Genomic DNA, 20,304 nt, shown 5'->3' on the forward strand with positions numbered 1-20,304 from the left:
TTTCTAGTTTTTGGGCCGTTATTGTAAGTTGTTTTGTTTGATAAGCTCCAGATTTGGCTTCAGTACTGACTAATCTAATGTATTTGCACAAATATAATACTGCAGCTTCCTATTAAAAACATGAATATAAAATAAAGATTTTTGAGGAGTGTATGGTACAATACTTATTACAAATTACAATGTATTTTGTATTATGTTGCTACTTTTGTTAAAATTATTCACATTTAACAGATTATATAAGTGGTATGTAAACATTCGAGCACAACTGTAGACGTAATATACAGTTGAAGTCAGTTGAATTATTAGCCCCCTTGTTTATTTTTTCCCTAATTTCTGTTTAACGGAGAGCAGATTTCTTTTCAACACATTTCTAAACATAATAGTTTTTGCTAACTCATTTCTAATAACTGATTTATTTAATTAATCATGATGACAGGTAAATAATATTTTATTAGATAATTTTCAAGATACTACTATACAGCTTAAAGTGACATTTAAAGACTTAATTAGGTTAATTAGGTTAACTAGGCAGGTCAGGGTAATTAGGCAAGTTATTGTGTAATGATCTGTAGACAAAAATATAGCTTCATGGGGCTAATAATATTGACCTTAAATTTTATTTTATTTTTTTATTTATTTTATAAAAACTGCTTTTATTCTAGCCAAAATAAAACAAATAAGACTTTTTCCAGAAGACAAAATATTATCAGACATAATGTGAAAATTTCCTTGCTCTGTTAAACATCATTTGGGAAATATTTAAAAAAGAAAAAAAATCAAAGGGGGCTAATAATTCTGACTTCAATTGTACGTTATATGTTTTTCGTCTGTGTGCACGCACAGACTTATTTTGGTAAACAAATAAATAACAACTCTTTACGGTTATTTCATACACAATAACAAGCAATACATAATTAACAAATTAATAAAAATGGACATTCACTTACATTAAAGATAGGTCGGACTATAAAAAAATCTAACAGTGAGCGAATAAAGTTAAATAACATAACGTTACATGTAACTTTACTTTGAGCCTCGTCACTAACCTTTATAAAAACAAATAAACATTCACACACATTGAAGAAAATTCGGTTTAACAATAAACAGATCTAACAGTAAACAAATAAATAACAAACGTTTAAGGTATTTAATTGAGGTAAGTTAACGTTATTAATGTAAAATGTTGAGTTTTGAACTCAGTCACTAGCCAATAATAGGCAAAAATATTTTAAAACAACAAGCATTCACTTACATTGACAAAAAGTCGATACACAAGCAACATAAAACAATTAAACAGGTATTTTTGGTGTATAACAATAAAAAACTGAGTTTTAACAGCCTCAAACTGCTGACCTTTTATTTATTGATAACGTTAACCGCTAGCAAGCGTCCTGTCACCATGGTGAGATGCTCCGTGACGTAGATGCAGGCAAAGGTCACAGCGCGTCACGGCAGGCGCGACACACACGGCACTGAAACGTCGCTAACCTTACAGGTTTTAGCGGGCTTTCGAAATCTAAAACACAAGAACATACGTCTAATTTATTTTTAATAAAGTGTCAGGAGCGTAATAATCATGGCGTCCACCGCGGCGGGCAAACAGAGAATCCCGAAAGTGGCGAAGGTAAAACCTATATGATGTTTTTGTGAGTTAGCATTAGCATGTAAACAACGTGAAGTCGTGCTGACGTTACTTAATAATTAACTACTGTATATAAATGTGGTTAGTGGAGTTAAGCTTATTTTTTTATAATGTATTTGTGTTTGTGTTCAGGTGAAGAATAAACCCCTGTAAGTTAGCATTAGCATGTAAACAACATGTAGTTCTGCTAACGTTACTTTATAATTAGTTAACTGATGTATAATGTGTATACATGTAATCAGTTGAGTTAAAGGTTGTCTTGCTTTGTAATGGTTTTGTATTAATGCTCATGTGAAGAATAAAGCTGTGAGTTAGCATTAGCTTGTAAACAACGTGAACTTGTGCCACTCTGAAAATAACAACTGTATAATGTATAGAACTATAACCAGATGGGTTAAAGATTGTCTTGTTTTGTAATGGTTTTGTGTTTGTGTTCAGGTGAAGAATAAAGCCCCTGCAGAGGTGCAGATCACCGCCGAGCAGCTGCTCAGAGAGGCCAAAGAGAGAGAGCTCGAGCTGCTGCCACCGCCACCCAAACAGAAGATCACCGATAAAGAAGAGCTCAATGACTACAAACTGAAAAAGAGAAAGGTATGAAATGTTGTATCACCATGTAGTATACCATGGTGTCACTATATGCATATGTCATAAAGTAGTACTAAATTACTGTGCATGTACTGAAAGCTTGGTTCTGTCATGGCATATGCCTCAAAAATATACAGTAGTGTCACAATTGCTTATAGAATGTGCGCAGTGCTATCATGATGTTCAGAAAATATGGTATTGATATGGTGTGTAGATTATAAAAGATGATATCGCTATGGTTTAAATGTATTATTTTATTATGGTAAACCTCTAGAAAACATGGGCATTATCACAGTGCATATTCAGAAAACTCAGAGGATATGCAATGTCTTGTTGGGTTTATAGTTGACCAGAAGACAGTTTATATATGTATATAAAGTGGAAGTCTGCCTGTGTTTTATGGACTGCCGCTGTATGAACATTTCAAGAACGTATAAAGCATCCAGGTGTAACGCTTCTCTTCCTGAAGACGCAAATCACTCAGGCGGACACAGAGAACTGCGTTCTGCGTTGTTTATTCTGTAACAGAAATATACATCCTCTGGCAACAGTATGCATTTAAACATGCATCGCCTTTCTGCATTCAGCAACCATTTTCTGCTGTGTTGCCACAAAGTCATTTTAACAAAACATTATTTATTTACAAAAGGTTAACATACCTGTAACAGAAATATACATCATCTGGCAACAGTATGCATTTAAACATGCATCTAAAAAAACCAAACAAATAGTAAGAAATCACCCTTGCACATATTAATGTCATCATTCCAGCTACACCTAGCATGAGCAAATTAAACCACACAAAGTTTGTCACACACGGCAATCACTCGACAGATTTGATCTAAAACATCACTTAATGTTCATATTGGGCTTGTATGTGTTATTAATATGTGTTAAAATACAAAATTTGTCACATTTAGCTGGAGCACATTTTACCTACCGCCTTTCTGCATTCTGCAACCATTTTCTGCTGTAGGCGGGGTTTTGCAGGTGAAAGGTGAAAGAAACAATTACACACTGTTGCCACAAGAGGTCTCTCAACAGCCACAAAATAAACAAAATAACCCATTTTGGTGAAAGACAATTAAACATTATTTTAACCCTGTTACACAGGCACAAGAAATTAGACCATTTGTACCTTTAATAAAGATACATTTTTAAAATAATTTTTACAATAAAGAAGATGCAGTGTTTTATTTACATTTGATTTTTTTGCAATTCCTGTACCTGTTTGCTGTTTGACAAATTCATAAAGTAACAATACTTGTAATTTTTTGTTATTTTTTTATGCATGATTCAATCCTTTATTGCAATCAGTCTGAATTAATAAACACTTCCCAAATAGAGTTAAGGCATCTGATGGACCTATATTCATTTTGCATTGTTTATCACAGAAAAACAAAATATGTCAATGTTTGATTTATTTTTCAATATCTTGCACCCCTAATGTTCATGCTTTGAATATGCTATGTCAACAAGGTACATCTGGTCACAACATGATGTTACCAGTGTAAAGGTTTTGTCAATTTGATGTTTCGCATTTGATGTTCGTTTCTATAAAACTCCTAGTATACATGTACTAAACTCAATAACACATGGTATTATTGTGATACATACTTTAAAAGCTTCATATACATAGTGCATCTGCAGAAAATATGTCATCAGTATATTATGTGTCAAAAAACATAAAATTATATTAATATCTTAAAGTTAAAATGCCACTGTCAGTGGTATATAATTAGGGGTGCACCGATATGGATTTTTTGGTGTATATCGATAACTAATAACTCTTCAGACTTGGAGGCTGATAGTCGATATATATAGGTCGATAATTATAAATGTTTAAAAATGTTATATTTTTAAACTTAATAAAAGATTGAACTGCTCTTATGAACTGAAAAGTCTATACTCAAACCAAAAAAGCTATAATTTCAAAATTGCAAGGTGGTTATATAGACCTATATTCACGATTTCACATAAATCAGCATGCAAGAAAATTAATTATTTCCTTTTCTTCATAGCAAATTAACATGCAACTTCACTGTTGCATAAAAATAATAGGTTAAATAACAAAACAGGATTTAATCAACAAGCAAGTTAAATATATTTTAAATAAGATGAAAATGAAAGAGCTAACAACTGAAACCAGCTCAATTGTTCTTGAATAAAACGTGTTACATTGATGTACATATGTACAAATATGTAATGTTCTAAAAAAAACTTTTTTAAGGGTGTTTTGTTCAGAGTTACCGTACAAGCAAAAAGTTGAGTACAGGTTGTATTATTTTAGAAAATGCGGCACAGATTCATCCTATTTAGCGTTTTAGATTCTTTTGAATACATGTAGGTGCAGTGCTTGTCAATCAGACAATGCTTCTGTGTTCGTTCTTGCTGTCAATTGCGGGAAAAATGATCATAAAAAGTTTATGATAAACCGCTGTGAGTTGAACTAAACGTAATTTATCGGCTTAAAGATATCGGCCTAATTTAGACATCGGATCGATAACGATAATCTTAAAAATAGCATTTATCGGCCGATAACCATATGGCTGCCGATATATTATGCGTCCCTTTACATATTATTCAAAAAGTTCTCAGTTAAATGAATATTTTGCTTCTCTACATTTTTTTTTCTTGTAATACAGGGCTTTGAGGACAACATCAGGAAAAACAGAACTGTGATCAGCAACTGGATCAAGTACGCACAATGGGAGGAGAGCCTGCAGGAGGTCCAGAGGTGAGGTTCCTCTCTTAAATAAAATTCTTATTTAATTTCAGGAACTGTGAAGTTTGTTTTTTGGCCTTCAGGATGAATAATCAATTGTGTGAAATTAATTGATTAATTTGTTGCTGACATGGCATTATTTAAAACTATTTGATGATGATGTTGTCTTTAGATCTCGCTCCATCTACGAGCGTGCACTCGACGTGGATCACCGCAATATCACACTGTGGCTGAAGTATGCCGAGATGGAGATGAAGAACCGACAGGTCAATCACGCTCGCAACATATGGGACCGAGCCATTACCATTCTGCCCCGCGTCAATCAGTTCTGGTATGCTTTATCTCAAAATACTAATACTTTTAGACAATTGCCTGGTATTATAATTCTTTTTGGCCAGTTGGATCAAATAAATAAGGGAGACAGATTCCCATTTAGATGCATCTACAGTTGAAGTCAGAATTATTTGCCCCCCCCCCCCCCCCGTTATTATTAGCCCCCCCTGTTTATTTTTTTCCCCAATTTCCTTTTAATAGAGAGAATGTACATTTCTAAACATTATAGTTTTAATAACTCATCTTTAATAACTGATTTATTTTATCTTTGCCATGATGACAGTAAATAATATTTTACTAGATATTTTTTAAGACAGGTTAACTTGACAGGTTATTGTAATAAGGCAAATTATTTTATAACGATGGTTTCTTCTGTAGACAGTCGAAAAAAAAATGCTTAAAGGGGCTAATAATTTTGACCCTAAAATGGTTCATAATAAATTTAAAACTGCTTTTGTTCTAGCTGAAATAAAACAAATAAGACTTTCTCCAGAAGAACAAATATTATCAGGCATACTCTGAAAATCTCCTTGCTATGTTGAACATCATTTGGGAAATATTAAAAAAAGGAAAAAAAAAAAAAACAAATCAAAGGGGGGGTAATAATTCTGACTTCAACAGTTTTTTTTCCACTTTTAAACACTTTTAACAGCTTTTTTGATGAGGAAGGGTGGATGTCTAGGTTTTTTCTGAACCTTTTTGTTTTTTGTTTAATATTGTTAATTAAACTTGTGCAGTTTACATAGTTGCAGTCACAAATGCTCTTTCAAACTCCTTTTTGGTCAAGATTGTTCGTGTTAAATATAATGAGAAGATGTTAAAGCAGTTAAATCAATTTAATATTCTTTAAGAATTGAAAAATGAAAGTAAAAAATAAATTAAAAGTTCCTAATGTAGCATTTATACATTAATATACAATCAAGCCTAAAATTATTACCCTTTGCAAATTCTGACTAAAATTTTTCGGTTCAAATGTAAAGAAAAGCTGAGATTTTATTTTTTGCGCAAGGACGCCTCTTGTACATCGTCATATTGTCTTTTGGGAGAAGCCTGTCTCATTTCTGGTAAAAAAGAAAAAGAAGAAAAAAACTTGCTGGTTGAATAAAAGTAACCATGTCAGAATTTGCCTGTGGTATGAATCATTTTGAACTTGACTACATAACTGTCTACATTTTCTGATAAACTGAAAGATCTTATATGACCATGTGTTATCATATTATGTATTGTTGTCATCTGTATGTGTGCATTATTTTTAAATAATTTATAAGGAAACTGTTTTGTTTGATAATTATGTTTTGAATGTTTTGAGCCAATGTTTCTGATATGGCTTTAAAACATAAAAAATAAGCTGTCTACAATTAAAAACAGTTAGCAAATATTTAAGAACATCGAAATTAATAAAATATCCCATTACACAAATCAAATTATTATTTTCTTGCAAAATTTACACCTGCATTTAGGCTGGTCAACTTCTAATTGGATCAACAAAAATTAATCTTAAAGACATAGTTCACCCAAACAATTAAAATTCTGTCAGGATTTACTCATTTTTCAGTTGTTCCAAACCTATTTAAGTTTCTTTCGTCCATTGAACACAAAAGAAGACATACTGAGAAACGTTGGAGACCTGCAATCATTGACTTCCAGATCCTTTGTTTTCCCTACTAAGAAGGTCAAGGGTTACAGGTTTCCAACATTCTTTAAAATAACTTCTTTTGTGTTCAACTGATCAAACCTCAAATTGGTTTGGAACAAGTCAAGGGGGAGTAAATGATGACAAATTTACATTTTTGTGTGAGCAATCCCTTTAATAACAAGTGTAAACAGGCCAAAGGTTATATTTCTGTTTGAATCCTTGATGTGTGTTTTCTTTCTTTTAAAAGACATTTTAGATCAAATCATCTTCTAAATAAATGCATGTCATTTCTGAATGATTGTTTTATTTATATGTTTGTGCCACAGGTACAAGTACACGTATATGGAGGAGATGCTGGGCAACATTGCGGGCTGCAGGCAGGTGTTTGAGCGCTGGATGGAGTGGGAACCGGAGGAACAGGCCTGGCATTCATACATCAACTTTGAGCTGCGCTATAAGGAGGTGGACAAGGCCCGCAGCATCTATGAGAATTATATCCTTTTATGAATAATTCATTTCACTTCGAAAATATAGCATACAGTTGAAGTCAGAATTATTAGAGACTGTTAGCAGTAATATTAGAGACTGATCTGACTCCGTGCATCCCTATTAGTTATATTATTTCTTATTTGTAAAGGCATGCATGGCTGTTACATACAAAATTCTAGTTGCGTTGCTTAACCTCAGAGCACTTGTGATGGTCCATCCTGAGGTGAAGAACTGGATCAAATATGCCCACTTTGAGGAGAAGCACGGCTACGTTGCTCGTGGCAGGAAAGTGTTTGAGCGAGCTGTGGAGTTTTTCGGTGAAGAACAGGTCAGCGAGAATCTCTACGTGGCTTTTGCCAGATTTGAGGAGAAGCAGAAAGAGGTACGACTTACTCTGTTTGTGTCGTCCGGTAAATATGAGACACTTCTGATGTTTCCTGTCCATATATGATCGTTTCTGTTTGTGTTTCTCAGTTTGAGAGAGTTCGAGTCATCTATAAATACGCTTTAGACCGAATCCCCAAGCAACAGGCCCAGGAGCTGTTCAAGAACTACACTGTGTTTGAGAAGAGGTTTGGAGACAGGAGGGGAATCGAGGACGTGATCGTCAGCAAGAGGAGGTTTCAGTACGAAGAGGAGGTCAAAGTGAGTGACACCGGCATAGTTTATATATAAGAAAAATCACATTTTAGATAATAAAAAAAGTCTTAGTATTGTTCTGTTTGGACTCTCCAGACAGCATCACTGTCATTTTTGACAACACTCTTTCAATTTAGTTTTTCATTCTAAATAAACATATTTTAGTAGAGTAATATGTATATATGTATTATTTTTCTTATATTATTATAAAAATATATTTAATGTTTAAATGCCTATTTTTCCAAATATATATAAAAAATCTATTATATCTATTATTATAATTATAGATAAACATGTATTTATATGCATCCATCCATCCACTATCTATCAATCCATGCATCCATCTATGCATGCTTCTGACCATCCATCCATCCATCCATCCATCCATCCATCCATCCATCCATCCATCCATCCATCCATCTATATGTCTATCCATCTATCTGTCTATCAATCTATGCATCCATCTATCCATGCATCTGATCATCCATCCATCCATATGTCTATCCATCTATCTTTCTGTCAATCTGTCCTTTCGTCCGTCCATCCATCCATCCATCCATCCATCCATCCATCCATCCATCCATCCATCCATCCATCCATCCATCCATCCATCCATCCATCTATCCATCCATCCATCCATCCATCCAGATCACAATATATTAAATATAGACTCAATCAGTTAATTAAAAAATAGTAAATAAAAAAGTTTTTAATATAAATAAATATAATTTAAATAAATGCTGATATTTTGTTATATTATTATTTCAAGTTTAAATGCCTATTTTTCCAAATATATATAAAAAATCTATTATATCTATTATTATAATTATAGATAAACATGTATTTATATGCATCCATCCATCCACTATCTATCAATCCATGCATCCATCTATGCATGCTTCTGACCATCCATCCATCCATCCATCCATCCATCCATCCATCTATCCATCCATTTATATGTCTATCCATCTATCTGTCTATCAATCTATGCATCCATCTATGCATGCATCTGATCATCCATCCATCCATATGTCTATCCATCTATCTTTCTGTCTATCTGTCCTTCCGTCCTTCCATCCATCCATCCATCCATCCATCTGTCTAGCTGTCTATCAATTTATGCATCCATCCATCCACCCATCCATCTATACATTCATCTGTGCGTCTGTCTATCTATCAGTCTATCAATCTATGCATCCATCCGTCCATCCGTCCGTCCGTCCGTCCATCCGTCCATCCATCCGTCCATCCATCCATCCATCCATCCATCCATCCATCCATCCATCCATCCATCCATCCATCCATCCATCCATCCAGATCACAATATATTAAATATAGACTCAATCAGTTAATTAAAAAATAGTAAATAAAAAAAGTTTTTAATATAAATAAATATAATTTAAATAAATGCTGATATTTTATTATATTATTATTTCAAAAATATGATCTAGAAATATTGACTTGTAAGTTTTTAAATGTTTATTTGATTCGCAATCATTTTAAAAGTCCATATTACAGTAAATAAAATAAATACAGAGAAAGAGATTTAATATTCAGAGAAAGATAGAGACATTTTTATTTATTGGAATAATATTGTGTTATATAAAATGCACAATATATAATGCATATATAATATATACATTTAGATAATATATTATTAAATTATATTACTATATTAATAATATATATTAACTAAAATATAAAATATTCAACTAAATGTATATTTTACATATACATTTTATTTATTACTGTATTCAGTTCTTTACAATGAATGATGAAGAAACAGTAATGATTGTAAATGATATTATATATTTAGTACAAGTGTTGCTATGAATATAGTCAATGCTGCTGATATGGCATTAAAACATAAATAAATAGTACTTTTTTATGAGTTATATTTATGTATTTGCCTCTAATTGCATAATGCTAAAAGTCTTTATTCTTGTAAACATGCAAATCATTGATGTTTCTGCTTATTAACATTTTTCCTCCTGTGCAGGCTAACCCACACAATTATGATGCATGGTTTGATTACCTGCGTCTGGTGGAGAGTGATGCCGATGCAGACACAGTTAGAGAAGTGTACGAGAGAGCGATCGCCAACATTCCCCCTATTCAAGAGAAGAGACACTGGAGACGCTACATCTACCTGTGGATTAACTACGCTCTCTATGAGGAGCTGGAGGTCAAGGTATGACGGACACCACTGAGCTCAGTATTACACTTTAATTTTGAGGTTGTGACTTGTGCAAGAATATTTTGATGATTAAACACATTTTAATATAATGTGTATTTTTTAATTATTAGAGAAGGTTTGTATTCAGGAAATATTTGAAGGGAAATGTTTAAAAAGGTGTCTTCTAGAGGAATTTTAGAGTATTTACTAGTAAACAAACTAAAATATTGTCTTTGACTCTTTTCAGTGGTGTTGTTTTTAGTGCAATGAATGTTTATTATGTAGTCGATATGATTATATGTTGTATATTTAGTATAGGTTTTGCCATGAATATAGCCAGTGCTGCTGATATGGCATTAAAGAAATAGATAGATAAATAAATAAATAATTTCTCAGAGGTTCACGTGGTTTTGTCTGGTTTGTTTCAGGACCCTGAGAGAACGAGACAGGTGTACAAGGCCTGTCTGGAGCTTATACCACACAAAAAGGTAAAGAAAATAAAGGTCTTGAAGGGATAGTTCACCCGTAAACTGAGAATTATGTCATCTTTTTTTGTTTTTGCCCATGTTTCACACCTGTTTCATTTTTAAGGCTGGTTTATACTTCTGTGTTGAGTGATCTGCGTGATCCATGGCACCTGACTTGAGCGTAGTCGTGCATTTATACTTCTGCATGTTGTTTGTGTTGCTCTGCAAAAACACTTCTTAAACACTAGCTGGCTGTAGTTTTTTATGTTCATCTGTGTCTAGTTTTTTTGCGCGTGTTTTGTTTTTTCTGAACCCTATCTTAATGTAGAAGTAGCTAAAACTCGCTCATTTAGAGACTGGAACCGCTGGACATGCAGCAACTTGAATCATAAATAGGGCCAGACGAAATCTGCAGACGTTTTTTGCTATTTCTGCTGAGAATTTTGGTAAAAATCTGCATGTTTCTGCAGAATTATTTTGGGAGTATCATAACTAAAACCTTAATATGTGAAATAAAAAAAATATATATATTTTTTCTTTTATTTAATGTTTAAAACGCAAATCCACTTAGATTAACTTCATTTGGTAAATAAAGCAAGTCTCTCATATAATTTATCTACTGAAAGACAGAAAATATTACTGTACAAACTGCATTGTACACAAATCAGATGAACATTTTATATTAGTCAATAATATTACTGTAATTAATTAAAAACTGAATAAATATAGATTTACTCACATTTACTCAGGCAAATAAACAGAATTAATGATGGGCTAAAAATCAGCGGAAGCCTGCAGAAAATCTGCGGACTTCTGCGCATGCAGATTCCGTGTGGGCCTATAAGGTAAACACAATCCAAAAGTTTTCATCTGGTGCTCCTTTACGGGACTCCAAACTTGTACACATTCATCAGGCTCGCGGCTCTCAGCACCGCCCACAATCATCACCGCTACCAAGCCGACCAATCACAGATCTTGCGCTATGCGTCGTTGTGACAAATAGTTACATTTTTTTGAGAGGTGCGTGTCAGCCATGGGGAGGGCTATGTGACTGCACCGGACAATACGCGTGCACTTGATAAATCAGCCTATAAAGTATAAATCAGCCTTTACACAAAAAGGAGACAATTTGCTAAATGCTGAAAACCTGTAAACGTTCTTTTCCATAGTGTTTATTATTCCTACTATGGATGTCAATAGGTACAGGTTTTAAACTTCTAAGTAAGTAAATACTGAGTAAATTTTCATTTTTGGGTGAATGATCCATCCATGTTTTCGGTGAGCTAATTGTCAAATTAATATTAGCAGTTTAGTGCACAGTTAGCAACGATTTTTAAACAAAGTCTTCGTTTGACATCGTTTTACATGTAAAACTGCATAAGGTTTTACTCCATGCTGTACCTGGATATGTGATTATTCAATAATACAATAAATTGTTATAATGAACATGCATGATATGAAAATTCTCATGCAGTCACATGCCGCTGTAATATTTGATATATAAAGAAGCTAACTATATATGTTTTTTTTTATACTCAGTTTACTTTTGCCAAGATTTGGCTCTTATATGGGCAATTTGAAATCCGCCAAAAGAACCTCCAAAATGCAAGACGAGGCCTGGTAAGTGTTTCCAGATTTCTATTTTTTACATTACTGTTTTAAGTCAATTCATTAAAGTATTTCAAAAGCAAATATAAAAACGTGTAGCATTAGAAAACATTTGAAATACAGTTTTGAATCTCACATTTATCAAATAATCCAGGAAAAAAGTATTATGGTTGAAAAAAATAAATTCAGCAGTAAAAGTTTTATCAACATTGATGATAAAAAGAAATGTTTCTCGAGTATATCTTAAGTACTTTTGAAACTTGAAAGATCATAGATTATTCATCACGATTATTTTGGTCATAATTGTAATCACGATTATTCAAAATGATTATCAGTTGAAGTCAAAATTATTAGCCCTCCTGAGAATTTTGTTTTTTTTAAATAACTATTTCCCAAATTATGTTAAACAGAGCAAGGAATTTTTAACAGTATTTCCTCTAATATTTTTTTTCTTCTGGAGAAAGTCTTATTTGTTTTATTTTAGCTAGAATAAAAGCAGGTTTAAATATTTTAAAACCCATTTTAAGGTAAATAATATTAGCCGCTTAAGCAATATATTTTTTGATTGTCTGCAGAAGAAAGTACTGTTATACAATGACATGTCTCATTACTCTAATTAACCCTTTGAATTGCACTTTAATCTAAATGCTTGTATTTTGAAAACATCTAGTAAAATGTTATGTACTGTCATCATAGCAAAGATAAAACAAATCAGTCATTAGACATGATATATCAAAACTATTATGTTCATAAACAAGTTTAAAAAAAAATCTTTCTATTAAACAGAAATTGGAGGAAAAGGGTTGCTAATATTTTAGAGGGCTAACAATTCTGACTTCAACTGTATATATATAGTTATTTTCCACCCTGCAAAGGAAAGAGAAATAAATACAATAGAATAAAAATTTAAAGCAAACTGTGATTTAAGCATCTTCACCCTAAGAAAAACACTTTAGCTACAAAAATCCTTCAGTCAGGAGCAGTAAGGGATGTTTGATTAATGATAAAACAGGCGGCAGCATTTCGCACTGTCACTTTAGTGGTTTCTCTTTCACGTGTCTTTTGATTCTCAACTCGTTTGTTTATTACGCAAATGAGGGTTAATATGAATAATCACTAATCACCGCGCTTTGACACCTATTTGACCATTAAAGCGCTCATGTTAAGATTACTTTAGTTGTCTGCGCTCCCCTGCTTGTCTCAGTGTGCGAATGCTGACCGCGTGCTTATTACACACACATAAGCACGCGGTCTTTCGCGCTTTTGGTATATGATGCAATAATTGTTTATCTCGATTAATGGTTTTTCATAATCGTTAAAAGCCATAATTGAAATCGAAATCGGATTTTCGATTAATTGCACAGCCCTATGGTAAACATTACAAATAACATATATACCCAGTTACAACACAGCTATTGTACATTGAATTATTTCACAAATGACAATTTGTAAAGTTTTTTTGTTTTTTTTTTTGTTTTTTTTTAAATGGAGTCAGCCAATTAGTCTGCAATCGGCTACTGTCTGAGCGGGTGTCATATGCATAAATCGATCCGATTTGCTGACGTGTCCGTTGGTGCTTGAGAAGTGCCGGTTGAACGCGTTCGTAAACAGCACTGATTTGCCATTGTGTTCATCAGAAATGACTGTGATTGGCCGTGAAGGTCATCAGTTCACCGAACTCACCGCTGTTTGCTAAGTGTAACTACAGATACAGGGACACTGGAGCGTTTTAAAGCTGTAAATATAAACAGCTGGTCTGTTTATAAGCGGACATATGAGCGATCCGTTGATGAATTGACTGATTTTCGCAGCTGTAAAATGCTTGTGAACACAATGGCAAATCAATGCTGTTTAAGAACAAGCTCAACAGCGCTCAAATGTTTGCAGGAAGTGGACGTTTTTGAAATTTCTGTGCCGATTAGTATCGAGTTTTAGTATCTAACATCACTAATACAAACCTACATATTATTCAGTCACAAGATGGAGCCAAACAGTCAAAAAAAAGTGGTGTGACAGGCAAGCAGATACATATGAATGTGGATGTAAGTAGGGCTTTGCAATTAATCGAAAATCCGATTTTGATTTTGGCTTCTAACGATTATGAAAAACCATTAATCGAGATAAACGATTATTGCATCATTTACCGCCCTCTTTCCAGTTGTACACGTGTTGCTCTTAAAAGTGCGAAAGACCGCATGATTCTGTGTGCCGCGCACACACAAAACAGAAGCTTGCAGTCAGCATTCAGTCTCACTCGCACACTGAGACGAGGAGTGCACACACATCTAAAGGCATCTTAACGTGAGCGCTTTAATGGTCAAATAGGTGTCAAAATGTGGTGTTTAGTGATTATTTGTATTAACCCTCATTTGTGTAATAAACAAACGAGTTGAGAATCAAAAGACATGCGTAAGAGAAACCATTAAAGAGACAGCGTGCGATAATCCTTCTGCCGCCTGTTTTTATTATTATTAATCAAACAACAAATGGAGAACATGCCTCTGCTCTTGACTGAAGGATTTTGTAGCTATTTTTATTCTATTGTATTTATTTCTCTTTCCTTTGCAGGGTGAAAATTAACTGTATGTATACTGTTGAATTCAGAATTATTAGCCCTCCTGAATATTAGCAACCCTTTTCCCCCAATTTCTGTTTAATGGAAAGAAGATTTCTGAACATAATAGTTTTAATAACTCATTTCTAATAACTGATTTGTTTTATCTTTGTCATGATGATAGCACATAATATTTGACTGATATTTTTCAAAATACATGCATTCAGATTCAAAGTGTAATTTAAAGGCTTAGTGTAATTTGGCAGGTCATTGTATAACGATAGTTTCTTCTGCAGACAATCAAATAATATATTGCTTAAAGGGGCTAATATTATAGACTGTCAAATATTATTATATTATCAAATATTAATATATAATATATAAAATTATCAAATATTATAGGTTTCAAAATATTTAAACCTGCTTTTATTCTAGCCAAAATAAGAATAAAAAAGCCTTTCTCCAGAAGAAAAAAATATTGTTAAAAATTAATACTGTTTATACTGAAAAAAATACTGTTAAAATTCCTTGCTCTGTTAAACATCATTTGGGAAATATTTAATAAAAAAAAAATTCTCAGGAGCGCTAATAATTTTGACTTTAACAGTAATCGTTTTGAACAATCGTGATTACAATTATGACCAAAATAATCGTGATTATGATATTTCCCAAAATCGAGCAGCCCTAGATGTAAGCATATGCTTGTGAACGGTCAAAGTTCCTAGATGAGCCTGTGTCATTTAGTGGTTGTTATCTAGGAATAACATAGAAACAACCTCTAAATACAGAGGTAATATTCATACCTTATAATACACCTCCAAAATTCATAAAACACTGTAGAATGTCGTGACTGACCAGCCGGAATTGGGTTTTCCAGACAGCCGTGTAATAAAAATGGTCAAACAACCCCAGATGTATGAATGTCGATGTAGTCAACATTTAAAGTGGTTTAAAACCTTTTATTAACGTTGTCCTAAAATGACTGTATACTACTACTTCAAATTTGACCTCTGACCTCTGTCCTATCAGGGCACAGCCATCGGAAAGTGTCCCAAAAACAAACTGTTTAAGGGCTACATCGAGCTGGAGCTGCAGCTGAGAGAGTTTGACCGCTGCAGAAAACTCTACGAGAAGTATCTGGAGTTCAGTCCGGAAAACTGCACTACCTGGATCAAGTTTGCAGAGCTGGAGACCATCTTGGGGGACACCGACCGCTCCAGAGCCATATTTGAGCTGGCCATTGGACAGCCACGACTGGACATGCCGGAGGTCAGAATGACACTCCTCTCTTGCTTGGTTTATAGTTATTGGTTCCTTCCAGGTCTCATGATACATATAAATGTGGATGCAAGTATTTGCATGTGAACGCATTCACTGACGATCAAAGTTCCTGGATGAGCCTGTGTTATTTAGCGGTTGTCATCTAGGAATGACATAGAAACAATGCTCTCAAAGCATGCGTCCATGACCATAGTGTGATCTCCGGTGGACAGTAGCAGACTCTGAAATGAGACACAGATTCAGAGTTCCACATGAGGTGGTTATTAATTAGCAAATAATATAAATATTACGAACGTAAACATCAGGTTAGCAGGTTACATTGTAGCCCTGTGTCCTAACAACATGCTACGCAATGACATTTGCAATGATAAGCAATTTGGCTGTTTGCACCAGTCGAAACACGACAGAAATTTAAATACAGCCATTCAGAAGCACACAATAGTGCACTCACTGCACTCCAATGAAATAGTAAGGTTTATAATCTAATTAATTCATATTAAACCTCTTTAAAATGATTATATGTATATGCTGAATCACGCATATGTGTTGGCTTCCACTTAGTCACAGTTCTGAAGTTCTATTTCAAATGGTTTATTTTATTTTCAAGATCTAATGTGAACTATCTGCTGCAGCTTTCTGTAGTTTGGCAATAAATGTCATGTAAAATGGCATTTAAACTCACATGATTAGCATTTAAAACTAAATAAAGTACATGAGGTGTACCTGAGCTGATCGTAGTTTATTCTGTTGTTGAGCTGTGAGAAATAGAAGCCGTTTCTGAAATAGAAATTCCTTGTGTTAGTTAGGACAAAAACTCCTTTTAGTATAAAAAAAATATTCCTTCTATCGTGTGCCGTTGCTTTTATTTACAACATAGTTTAGTCAGGCACAGTCGCGTCAACCTGGCAACCTGCACTTATATAATAGCAATAATACTTTTATTTATTTATAATACAAAAAAAATTATATATATACATAAATACATACATACATATACATATATATATATATATATATATATATATATATATATATATATATATATATATATATATATATATATATATATATATATATACACACACACACATATATGTACACACACACACATATGTACGCACACACACACACACACACACACATATATATATTCTTGCAAAGTGTAAATGAACCATGCAAAGTGTAAATTTGCAAAGTCTTGCAAAGTGTAAATGAACCATATTCAAACTACCCATGGCCACATTATCTGTGCGTTTTCTAGAATCTCCGTGTGAAAGAGGCTGAAGTGGGGCTGTAGTTTTTTTCTTCATTAAAGGGATTGTTTTAATTATTATAACTTTTTATTTTTTTTAGTGCAGATGAGTTCAATACTTTGACTCATGTTGTACCTGTAATAATTGTGCGATTAATCTTTGTTTTATACATACAGACAGACACACACGGACATGGACAAAATCGTTGGCACCCTTCCATTTGAAGAAATACAAAACTACAATAGTCACTGAAATAACTTGAAACTGAAAAAAATAAACTAATGGAAATCATCAGTTATTGCTTTTGAATTTTGGTTAAACAGAATTAAAAATGCAATCGAATGAAACTGGCCTGAACAAAATTAAAGTTCACCAACAATTTTGTCCATGTCTATATATAAATTGTTTTGAAACATTGACTCTTCTTTAATACATCAGGCTTCTCAGAGTTAAAGGCAAGGCAAGTTTATAAAGATTATTTCATGCACATTGGTAATTCAAAGTGCTTTAAATTATCATAAATAAAAGAAACAAGAAACTAAAAACAACAAAGAATTAAATTTTTTTAAAAACAGATAACAACAGCGTAAAATGTGTTAAAACAGGTTATAAAAGAATAAAAATGAAAAAAAAGACATAATAGTGCGATATGTCAGAGATAGCACAGTGCTCATTCAGCGTTCTGGATGACCTGCAACCGTCTGACTTTTTGGGAAGGCAGTCTTTTTGAGAAGGCCAGTGAGGAGTCCATTACAGTAATCCACCCTGCTGCTGATAAAAGCATGCAGGCCTGGATTGGCTGATCGGGAGGACTGGTAGAATTCCTGGTTGGCCGGTCCGTTTTTTGGCCACAAGGGCCGGTGTCCCTATTGCTTGTACTCTCAGCAGTCGCACTTTTTTCATTTATTTGTTTATTTGACCACAGCCTCACTCTTTTTATTCATTATTTTGCCCCAGGTCCACTCTTTTTATTTATTTTCTCGCCGCCCTGTGAGCAAAATGAAGCCTGCAGGTTAATGATGATGTAACTATTATTCGACCTCAAACAGTGGCACCTTAGTGAATATAAGAATCGGAATAATTAATATTAATGAATATTACACCTGCTCAATAAAAATCTGATGATTCACTGCATTAATAAATCTGACTTAACTTGATCCTAAATCTATAAAGGGGAGAAAAAGATTAAGCCATCAATGGAAAGTAGGGCTGCTCGATTTTGGTAAAAATCATAATCACGATTATTTTGGTTATAATTGTAATCACGATTATTCCAAACGATTATTAGTTGAAGTCAAAATTATTAGCACTCCTGAGAATTTTAAAAAAATAAATATTTCCCAAATTATTTTTAACAGAGTAACGAATTTTAACAGTATTTGCTCTAATGAAAGGGTTATTTGTTTTGTTTTGGCTAGAGTAAAAGCAGATTTAAATATTTTGAAACCTCTTTTAAGGTCAATATTATTAGCCCCTTTAGGCAATATATATTTTTGATTGTCTGCAGAAGAAACTACTGTTATACAATGACTTGTCTAATTACCCTAATTAAGCCTTTGAATCACACTTTAAATTTGAATGTTTGTATTTAAAAAATATCTACTAAAATATAATGTACTGTCATCATAGCAAAGATAAAATTAATCGGTTATTAGAAATGAGTTATTAAAACTATTATATTTAGAAATGTGTTGAAAAAAAAAACTTCTTTCCATTAACCAGAAATTGTGGAGGAAAAGGGTTGCTAATATTCAGGAGGGCTAATAATTCTGACTTCAACTGTATATATATACAGTTATTTTCCACCCTGCAAAGGAAAGAGAAATAAACACAATAAAATAAAAATATGAAACAAACTGCTTTAAGCATCTTCATTGTAAGAAAAACACTTTAGCTACAAAAGTCCTTCAGTCAAGAGGGAGAGGGGTTGTATTAATCATGATAAAACAGGTGGCAGCTATTGTGCACTGTCTCTTTAATGGTTTCGCTTTCACGCATCTTTTGATTCTCAACTCGTTTGTTTATTACACAAATGAGGGTTAATATGAATAATCACTAAACACTGCGTTTTGACACCTATTTGAACATTTAAGCGCTAAAGTTAATGACTTTAGATGTGTGTGCTCTCTGCTCGTCGCAATGTGCGAATGAGACCAAGTGCTGACCGCATGCTTCTGACTGTCTGCGCCACACACACACGCACATAAGCATGCGGTCTTTCGCGCTTTTAAGAGCAACAAGTGAGGATAACTGGAAAGGGGGCAGGAAATAATGGAATAATCGTTTATCTCGAATAATGGTTTTTCATAATCGTTAGAAGCCGTAATCGAAATCGGATTTTCGATTAATTGCACAGCCCTAATAGAAAGTAATACTGTGGTTAAAAGAGTCTTGCAGATAAAACCATAACAGCGCCATTGTGGTCCAGTGGTCGGCACTTTTGCGCTACGACGCCCCCGGCCCAACTTCGAACCTCACCTTAGTAATTATTCTTATTATTTTATTTATTTATTTTTTTTAGTGTTACGACATATAATATTGTTTGAGTTACTTATGTAGATGTACATATTTTATTTTTAATTTTTGCGTGACCACCGTTACAAAGGACTGGATATCTATAAAGAATTTTGCACAGAATATATATTCACATATTGCAGGAAAGGACATTGTGATGTTTTAAAGCATAGTGTTGGAGATTTAGCTACCCTTTAATGTTCTCTTATTTATGAAAAACATTTCTAATTTCTAAAACATTTCTAAACATTTCTAACAAGTTCTAAAGCAGCTGTTTCCTTGAAAAAGGCGTGGAAGTGTCATTCGAAACTGAATTGGAAAAAACGTTATTTTAATATAGTCAGACGTGAACTTAGGTGGGCCGGTCTACGGTTTGAAACTCCAGGGCTGAAAAGAAGCCCC

At 33.5% G+C, this 20,304-nt stretch overlaps 2 protein-coding genes across 11 annotated transcripts in view; one reads left to right on the plus strand and one right to left on the minus strand.

Moving 5' to 3' along the window:
- cfap61 (cilia and flagella associated protein 61) overlaps positions 1 to 3,199 on the minus strand; it is a 111,818-nt gene extending 108,619 nt beyond the window's left edge. For 2 of the 10 annotated variants that reach the window (XM_087298705.1, XM_087298699.1), the window contains exons 1-3: positions 3,168 to 3,199; positions 2,618 to 2,800; positions 1,354 to 1,516 (exon numbers count right to left, since the gene is read on the minus strand). The gene's annotated coding sequence lies outside the window, so the exon portion shown is untranslated. Of the gene's footprint in view, positions 1 to 1,252; positions 2,219 to 2,617; positions 2,938 to 3,167 lie in introns of those variants that run through there. The other 8 variants (XM_087298701.1, XM_087298697.1, XM_087298703.1 and 5 more) reach the window with 5 other exon arrangements.
- The window catches only part of crnkl1 (crooked neck pre-mRNA splicing factor 1), a 22,534-nt gene continuing 3,755 nt past the window's right edge, over positions 1,526 to 20,304 (plus strand). The window contains 11 exon segments of the mRNA NM_200946.1: positions 1,526 to 1,624; positions 2,081 to 2,233; positions 4,873 to 4,964; positions 5,125 to 5,283; positions 7,248 to 7,414; positions 7,614 to 7,792; positions 7,885 to 8,055; positions 10,049 to 10,240; positions 10,654 to 10,713; positions 12,232 to 12,312; positions 15,884 to 16,123. Of these exon segments, the coding sequence (NP_957240.1) occupies positions 1,577 to 1,624; positions 2,081 to 2,233; positions 4,873 to 4,964; positions 5,125 to 5,283; positions 7,248 to 7,414; positions 7,614 to 7,792; positions 7,885 to 8,055; positions 10,049 to 10,240; positions 10,654 to 10,713; positions 12,232 to 12,312; positions 15,884 to 16,123 (1,542 nt within the window). The 5' untranslated portion in view covers positions 1,526 to 1,576.

This window comes from Danio rerio, chromosome 20, assembly GCF_052040795.2.
Source record: "Danio rerio strain M-AB ecotype USA chromosome 20, GRCz13ab, whole genome shotgun sequence".
Taxonomy (NCBI): Eukaryota; Metazoa; Chordata; class Actinopteri; order Cypriniformes; family Danionidae; genus Danio; species Danio rerio.